Here is a 9,037-nt window from a genome sequence, read left to right as displayed (position 1 = left end):
CCTATCAGGAATTTTTCCCTTGAGTCTTCGCAAAAATAACTCATAATCGCTCGTTCATAAGATGATGGTCTTGTGCCAAAGATGCTATACATCAAAGGAAAATAAGAAGTGGCTAAAATTTCTGAAAGGGTGGGTCCCAATTCTAGTTTTCTAAAACGATCAATAGGAACTACTAGAGCTTTAGGAACTCTTAGAGCGATCCTAAGACCCTAAGGAAAAAGAAATGACCACAAAAATGAGGTCAACACCTGTCTTATTGGAATTAATTCATTTTTTTCATTTTCTTCAAAGGTCATTTCTCATTTCTTTAAAACACAGTGAATTGGACTTACCCAAGCACGGTTTGAAATAGAATATATAATTCAATCATCTAACCATTTTTAAATTTCTTTTTTAACAACTTATTTCATTATTGGGTTTAATCTCCTCTGCGGATCAGCTTTAGATTCGTATTATTCATTTAATAGAATTCTATGCATACAACTAGAATGACTAATTCCTTTAATATTTGCTAAAGTCCATACAAAAGCCTCAGCCCGTTCGACGCGTCTCCCATCTCCCGCATCGACGAGTTCTGCTCGATCCCGTCTCCCCGCATCGAAGCCGCCCAGACTGCGTGTCCGATCCCGTCTCCCGCGTCGAACCCGCGTATCACGTCTCCTTCCTCGGCAGCGAACGAGATCCTCTCCTTCCGTCCGACTCGTCTCTACTGCCCGACAACAAGCTTCCCACCGCCTCTCTTCTTCACGACCAGACCGATCTCTTTTGGTAGATCGAAAGCAGTCAAAGCCTTCACTCCCTACCCCTTTACATAGGTATAATTCCTCTCATTGTTACTTCCATCCTAAAACATTCATTATTTTTTTTATTTTGCTGGATATTTCATAAATTTTACAATATTAAATGTTACTTCTTGATTATTAACTCTCATTATTAATTCTCATTTTTGCACATCTATCACAGCTCTCCCTATTGCAAGAAATGGTCTCCCCAAAATAATAGGAATTTCTTTATCTTCCTCCATATCCAATACTATAAAGTCTACAGGGAAAATAAATTTATTCACTTTTACTAATACATCTTTTATAAATCCTTTTGGATAAGTTATTGATCGATCAACTTACTAAAGAGTTACAGTAGTAGGGGAAATCTCTCCCAAATCTAAACGTTTAAAGATCGATAAAGACATAAAATTGATACTCGCTCCTAAATCGCATAAAGCTTTTCCAAAAAACTTTTCGCCAATAGCACATGGTATAGTAAAACTACCATAATCTTTTAATTTCTCAGGAATTTTTTTCTAAATAATAGCACTCTTCACTGAGTGCAACGGTCTCATGATCTGTAAACTTTCTTTTCTTGTTTAGTATATCCTTCATAAATTTCACATAACTCGACATTTGTTCCAAAGCTTCAACAAAAGTAATGTTTATTGTTAACTTCTTAAGAATTTCCAAAAATTTTGTAAATTGTTTATCTTTATTCTTCTACACCAGTCTTTGACGAAACAGAGGTAATGATTTTTCTAAAGGACCTTGTGTTTACTCATATTCATTTTGGTCACTTTCCATTTCTTTCTTCTCTTCATCAACTTCAGTTTCTCTTTGAATCCTTGTTTCTACTACTTTTCCACCATGTAACTGAATAGCTTTAATTTGCTCCTTATTTTGATCTTTTGGATAAACTTCCACCGTACTCGGAAGAATTCCTGAAGGTCTATTACTAAGTGCAGTAACAATATGTCCTAATTGATTTTCAATATTTCTAATAACAGTCTCTTGATTCTGTATTTGATTTCTCATATTCAACATTACTTCTTCCATTGTCAACTTCTTTTCTTTAACTTGTGGCTTAGGGTTAGAGTTAAATCCAGGAAAATAATAAGGTCGATAATTAAGGTTTCCTTTGTTGTTCAAATTTCCGGAAGGATTTACCGAATTGTTATAATTATTCCAACTAAAATTAGGGTGATTTTTTCATCCAGGGTTATAATAATTAGAATAGGGATTGTTATTTTGATTATTTATAGCATTTAAAGTTTTATAAGATGATTAAGTATTAATTATCTGCCATAGTGAATTTTCCTCTAATACTGGGGATATTTGGGAATAGTTCACTCTAATTTGATCAATCTTTTTCGAAATAGCAACAATTTAAGATGTTAAAATAGGCATTGCATCAGAATTATGAATACTAGCTACTCTTTTAGGATTTACCTTTTCAGAGGGTCATTGAAAATTGTTAGTTGACATTTTCTTCGAAAAAGAGTATGCTTCATCAAAAATTTTTGACATTAGTGATCCACCTGCAGCAGCATCTATAATAGATCTAAGTGATCCTACTAATCAATTATAAAACCTTTTCTATAATAGATCTAAGTGATCCTACTAATCAATTATTAAACCTTTTATCAATTATAAAACCTTTTAATTATTAACCAATTTGGTAAAGCATGGTGTGGACATTTTCTAAGAAGATTTTTAAATCTTTCCCAAACTTCATATATTGATTGCTTTAAACTGACAAAAAGATGTAAATATCATTTCTAAGTTTAGCGATTTTCGAGGGTGAAAAATATTTAGCCAAGATTTTTTGTGATAGCTCTCCCTAAGTTCTGATAGATCTAGGTGCTAATGGATTTAACCAAGCTTTGGCTTTATCCCTTAATGAAAAAGTAAAAAGTCTAACAACATCATTAGACACTCCGTCATATTTAAAAGTAGCACAAATCTTTAGAAAACTAGCAAGATGTAAGTTAGGATTTTCAATAGGTGTTCCTCCAAACTGATTATTTTGTACCATTTGGATAATAGCAGAAGGTTTAAGCTCAAATGAATTAGCAGCAACATCAGAATTTTGGATAGTTAAGTGAAGTTCATCTGCTGTCGGATTGGCATAATCTTTTAAAGGTCTTTGTCGATTTTCATTTATTTGATTATTTAAGTTATTCGCCATTTCGTTTAATTTTTTAATTTCTTTTTGTTGTTTTCGAATTTTTTTAATAGTACGTTCTAATTTTGAATGGTAAGGTACTAAACCTTCGATCCAATATTTCGCATAAACAAATATATTAAACAAAAAAAATATCTTAAAAATAATCTTAAATAAAAATTTATTTCTTTTTGGATTTTTTATTTTAAATTTTTTTTTAGTTAGTTATATTATCTCTAAATTTCCTAATTTACCGTCACCTTCCCCGGCAACGGCGCCAAAAACTTGATCACAGTTTGATAAAGTTGTGCAAAATATATAAAGTTCTCCGCTATGTGACGGTGCCAAAAACTTGATGCTCTAAATATAATTATGAAATTTAAGCAATTAATCATGGGATTCTACGTAAGTATACATATCATTATCAAGTAATAAAGGACTTGATGTTTTAAGTCCCGAATATCGATCCTACGGGGAAGGTTTAAATTTGAGATGATAAATTTATTAGGAAATTAAAAAAGTAAAACAAAATTACTTTCACTAATTTCAAATGCTAAAATATTATCAAAACTAAATTATTTAACTATTAGCAAAACTAAAATGCAAAGTTTAAACAGTAACTACTAAATCATTAAACTATGTTTATGTGATGAAGATTTTTTATGTGAAAAAACATCTTTCTCAATACAATGAGATTTTGGTAAAATGATATGAGATAAATGGTTTAATATGTATTGTGTCAAATAGGAGCAGTTTTAATTCTCTACCCTGATACAGTGTTATAGAAAATCATTGGTTAATCCCAGGTTTAGTTCCTAAATCTGTGACACTTCCCTTCACCTGAAGGCTAGCTCTCGCTTCAGTTTTTAAACACTAAGACTAAATTGAAGATTTTAGTCTACCACCCTAAAGGTTCTCCAATTCTACACCCGATAATGTATATTTTCCTATTTATTTGCACTTAATTCCATGAATGAAATATTCTTTCATGGAATCAAATGTGATTCTCAGTAGAACTCATATTCTATTTCTCGAATCATATGTTTCACAACACATTTTAACAATTTAATTGGCCAGATCAAAAAGTAAATTAAGTTTGGAGTTGAAAAATCATCACAATTTATTTTATATTTTAATATTGGCACATCTATATTATCTCTTCATTTCATCATATCTCAGAGCAGGGAGAAAGATAAAGGGAACTACTCTGACTTCATGAGAGAGAAACAACAACACAAATTTTATATATAAAAGAAAGAAATTTCATCCAACAATAATAAACAAACAACATTTATCTGAAACTCTTTCTCAAAACAAACCTCTTGTAGCCTCTCCTAGGAAATGTAAGAAGAAGAAATTTTCTACTTTTCTCCTTCTCTAACACTCTTAGAGAAGAATTCACACTAAATCTCACCACAAAAACTTTAAACTTTTAAATAAAACTCACTAATAGACTCCTGAATGGTGGTGGAATAAGGATGGATAAAGTGTATGGATGTGAGGTATGGCGAAAAATGCAAGGAGGAATGAGAAGCCACTTTTCTGGTTAATTTCGGCCCCAAATACTGCCTAGAGTCGGTTCTCCAATAGGTGAATCCAAAAACTCTTAAAAAAACGTTCAAATTCGTCAAATCTTCTAGAAACGGGGGCTGAACCGACATAGGAGCCGTCGGCGCTCATTCTGGAGCCGTCGGCGCCAGTAGTCTATAATTAATTCCGCTGTTCTCTATCAAACGGCACCGTTGGCGCTGAACAAATTTCTAACTTTTTCATTTTGACTCCAAATTTCATTATTTTTGCTCCAAGTCCTAAATCAACAACCTGCAAGATAACATAAAAATATCTTTCATTAAAGTGCAATATCACCAAAATTGAGTATAAAATATGGGTCTAAAAATGCATATATTTTTTGTGTATCATTGCATAAGGTTAAGCATCAATGAAAATAATGAGAAGTAAAATAGAATCTTTTGTTATTGCATGCAAACTCACAAAGATAAAAGTTAATTCCATTCAAAAACTTCTCCTCACATCATAGTCCAGGAGAAGAAATGCCATGTAATACAAAGATATTCATAAATATAACTATTGTTTTTCAAGTCACCTTCTGAAGAGGTTCTTCAAATAGAAATTTAAAAAAAGGATATATAAATACTAGAAATTTAATTTATGGGAGGACAATTGTTGGAACTAGGGGTTCAAACAAGCTGAACACGAGCGAGCCCAGGTTCAGCTTCTGTTCGACTCGTTAAGAAACATCATTGTTCGTGTTCGACTCGTTTATATTTCAAACACAAAAAAAATTGTTTGTATTCAGTTCGTTTGCTTAGCGAGTCGAACACGAGATGTTCGCGAACAAAGAGCCGTTTTGACAACCCTAGTCACGCAATCGTATGATGTCAATGGTAGTCATATTTAAATATTTTCATTTATTTTAAAGCATCATTTAAATATAATTCAATATAATTTTAATTTTATTTTTTTAATTAATAATTTTAATTGATTATAAATCTTTATAGTTTTGTGGACAATCACCTAGCATAGACAACCTTCATGTTCAATTTAAACTTTTTTAAGTGGAGGCATTTCTTAAGATGTAGAACTCTCAAGAGGTAGTGAAGCTGTGCTCTTTGTTTCCTCTTTTTTTTCTTTAGCTGCAATAGGGGGCTTAAAAGACATTCAAACTTTTCATTTTTACAAAATGCAAGAGCTCTGAAATAGCTCAAAACAAGAACGATAATTTAAGTAAAATCAATATGATTTTCAAAATAAAGAACTAATCAAACATTTATAAGCAACACTATTGCCTTATTAAACTTGTTTTGAAGATTTAAGCACAATTTGGAGCTAGTGTTCTAGATCAAAGTCTTGAACCCAGGTTGAATTGATCTTTTGAAACTCATTCTTCAATCCTTCTCGACTTCTCTGAAGGATAAAGGAAATGGGAAATTGATGCACACCTATATTTGTCTAGATCATGCTAGTCAAGTCATTAAAGGATCATGAAGACCAATTTAATTTAAGTAGAAGATTATGAATTGCCTTTAAATATCTTCAATTTATAACTATCCAAGCTTCAAGTCACCTACAGCTATGAGCTGCCCAAAATTGAATCTTGTTAAGTCACCAACAAGTTAGACCTTACTTGATCCAGTCTATTGAGATACGTAAGCACCTAAGGGACTTGTGAAGTTGACTATTCATCAAGGCTATTTGTACCAGGAACCTTGTAACCCAATTTGAGTATTTTCCTGTTGACTTGGGGTTCTTGTTTTATTACATTGCCAAAGGTACTATCAAACTCACCTTTTAAATATCTCAGATCTCTCCACGATTTTCCTTATACTCTCTTATTTCTACTGAATTGTCTTTGTAGGTCAATTTGGGTCACCCTTTTTTGTCGAAGGTCAATTGGATCTTTTGTTGACCAATTCCCTTAATCGTTGAGATTTAGCCTCTCCCTTTCACTCTCTCTAGTATTTTTTGTTCTTAGGCGCAATATGCTACTAGGGTCTTGAGTTCTCGCCATGAGCGACATTCAATCCAATACAGATCTGGTAAATCATCTAAATGCATGAAAGACCAGTATCATGTGTTTCTATTCTTGACTTGAGAGTAATTTGGAGATACTTCTTGTTCATTTTATGAAATTCTTATTCTTGTCCACTGTCATGGGCTTTAATATTCAGTTCATGATGCCAATGTCAGAACAGACCTTTTTTGTGTTTAATTTTATTTAAGTGTCCTTTTTTAGGAACTTGGTGGCTCTTTCCAAAGATTGGCTTTGAAGGACTTAATCTTCGGGAATATTTAGGTATGATTTTTATTATTTTTTGACTATAACACATTTTTTTTCTGTGATAAAAAAACCCAGGCAACTGGTCTGTAATAGAAATTCTATCAAGTTTTGTTTATCATTGTTAAAATTTAAATTTCATCTTATAATTTGTAGTAACATGTTATCTTCTAAACAGCACTTGGTGCAATATTTTCTTCTACAGATACAGTTTGCACAGTGCAGGTTTGACAACTTACTCGATTTCAATGTTCTATTCAAAATTTGAACTGAAAACTCTAATAATCTAAACTATATATTTGCATTTAGGTTTTACATCAAGATGAGACTCCTCACCTCTACAGCTTAGTATTTGGGGAAGGTGTTGTGAATGGTGCTACATCGATAGTTCTTTTTAATGCGATTCAGAAGATCAAGGCATCTAAAATTGGCGGTGGAACAGCTTTTTTTCTTCTTTGGGACTTCTTATACTTATTTTTGACAAGCACTATTCTGGGGGTTGCCGTAAGCATTATTGCTTCATGGCATGTTTATTCCTTGTTGCCCATTGTTCTTCATTGAACATTTGTTTGTTTTATTTATTTATTATTTATTTTTCCATCATATCAGGTAGGGCTTTTGACTGCCTACACTCTAAAGACCTTCTATTTTGGCAGGTAATATTTTGATTGAAAAGAAGACTTCAATTCTTTTATCATGAAAAATGCATTTTAAGTTGACACTGTGTACAATAGGCATTCAACTGACCGTGAAGTAGGTTTAATGATGTTGATGGCTTACCTATCTTATGTGGTTGCTGAGGTCAGATCTGTTTCATTTTTTTCAACTTTTCCCCTGTTTATGGCTTGCCATGCTTGGGAGACAAAAATATATAAAATATAATGGTGATAATATTGTTTTTATGTGCTGCCCACCCTAAATGCTTGTATAGGATAGAATTACTCTTTTTTTTAGAAAGTGTTAAAATGTTCTCTGTAGGAGGTAATTTTAATCTTGAGTTAATAAAAATATTAAATTAGTCTTTAGATACTCTTAAAGCAGGTTGAAATGCTCCTCATACTTTTTTAAACTGAGTTTTTTAATCTTTATTAAAAGAGTGTGAGGACTAATTTATACTTTCATGTATTCCGAGATTAAAATGATCTGTAAATAATCGAACACCATTTTAATATCTGTTAATTATTTTTATCTTACATAATTATTTTTATCAAATTGGATAATGCTTAATGTTTTGGCTACCACTGCCTATTCTTACCGTTAACTCTGTGTTCATACTTTTATGTAATGTTTGTATGTGTTCCATCTGTTGTACCTGCATGGATTTGATTAGTGTGCATGATTTTATGCATTTTTTGTATGGTATCCATCTATGCCCGAGAATTCATAGAAGCTTTTTAATCATGTAGCTATTAAATTTAAGCGGAATACCTACAGTTTTCTTCTGCGGGATTGTGATGTCTCATTACGGATGGCATAACGCCACTGAAAGCTCAAGGATCACTACTAGGTATTTTGCAATTATTTCAATTGTTCTTAGTTTTTTTTTTTTTTATATGGTAATCCATGTTATTCTTGGACTTACCTTTGACTTGGCAAAACGTGGCTGTGACAAATACATATTTTAAAAAAGGTTTTAAAAGAGGTTGGATTAATATGTTTGACATAGCTCTTTCTGTGCATTATGAGTTCAGTTTATGTTTTAACCCTTGAAGGGATCTTAACAAGCCCATTTCTTGTTGTCATCATTCGTGAATTGACAAAATACCACGCTGAATGTTGAAAAGAATCTAGTGTTTTAAATTCATTTTTTTCTTAGTTTTGCAGATGTTCTATTTGGTGCTTTACTAGGTAATTTATCATTAATCAGAATTTAATTTGTTCGAAATTATAGATTATTTTTTCTGTATTTCCATAGTAAGTCTACTATTTTTTTCCCTCTTTTTAATATAGCTTGTGATAGAAGTCATGATGGATAAATACTAGAAGTTATGGGAGAATTTTTCTCTTGGAGAAGCACATTAACAAAAACTTGCACATATCTTTTTGTAGACACATACACACCCACCCACCCACACACACACACACACACTATTATATCTTTGTATGTATGTATGTTTATATCTATAGATATATGTATGTATGTATGTATATATCTATAGATATATGTATGTATGTATGTATATATCTATAGATATATGTATGTATGTATGTATATATCTATAGATATATGTATGTATGTATGTATATATCTATATATGTATGTATGTATATCTATATATATGTATATATATATATATATATATATATATA

General features: G+C 31.7%; 1 protein-coding gene across 1 annotated transcript in view; it reads left to right on the top strand.

Moving 5' to 3' along the window:
* Positions 1–517: 517 nt before the first annotated feature.
* Positions 518–9,037, top strand: part of LOC110038270 (sodium/hydrogen exchanger 4-like) — a gene marked incomplete at its 5' end in the record, with an annotated part of 25,482 nt that continues 16,962 nt past the window's right edge. Inside the window, 8 exons of the mRNA XM_020743051.1 lie at positions 518–768; positions 6,154–6,221; positions 6,686–6,745; positions 6,906–6,952; positions 7,037–7,231; positions 7,337–7,383; positions 7,462–7,528; positions 8,134–8,234. Coding sequence (XP_020598710.1) covers positions 518–768; positions 6,154–6,221; positions 6,686–6,745; positions 6,906–6,952; positions 7,037–7,231; positions 7,337–7,383; positions 7,462–7,528; positions 8,134–8,234 — 836 coding nt within the window. The remainder of the gene's footprint in view (positions 769–6,153; positions 6,222–6,685; positions 6,746–6,905; positions 6,953–7,036; positions 7,232–7,336; positions 7,384–7,461; positions 7,529–8,133; positions 8,235–9,037) is intronic.

The sequence above is a fragment of the Phalaenopsis equestris genome, unplaced genomic scaffold (genome assembly GCF_001263595.1).
Source record: "Phalaenopsis equestris unplaced genomic scaffold, ASM126359v1 Scaffold232353, whole genome shotgun sequence".
In the NCBI taxonomy this organism is placed as follows: Eukaryota; Viridiplantae; Streptophyta; class Magnoliopsida; order Asparagales; family Orchidaceae; genus Phalaenopsis; species Phalaenopsis equestris.
The sequence above is the reverse complement of the archived record's forward strand: the minus strand, read 5'-3'. Positions and strand labels throughout refer to the sequence as shown.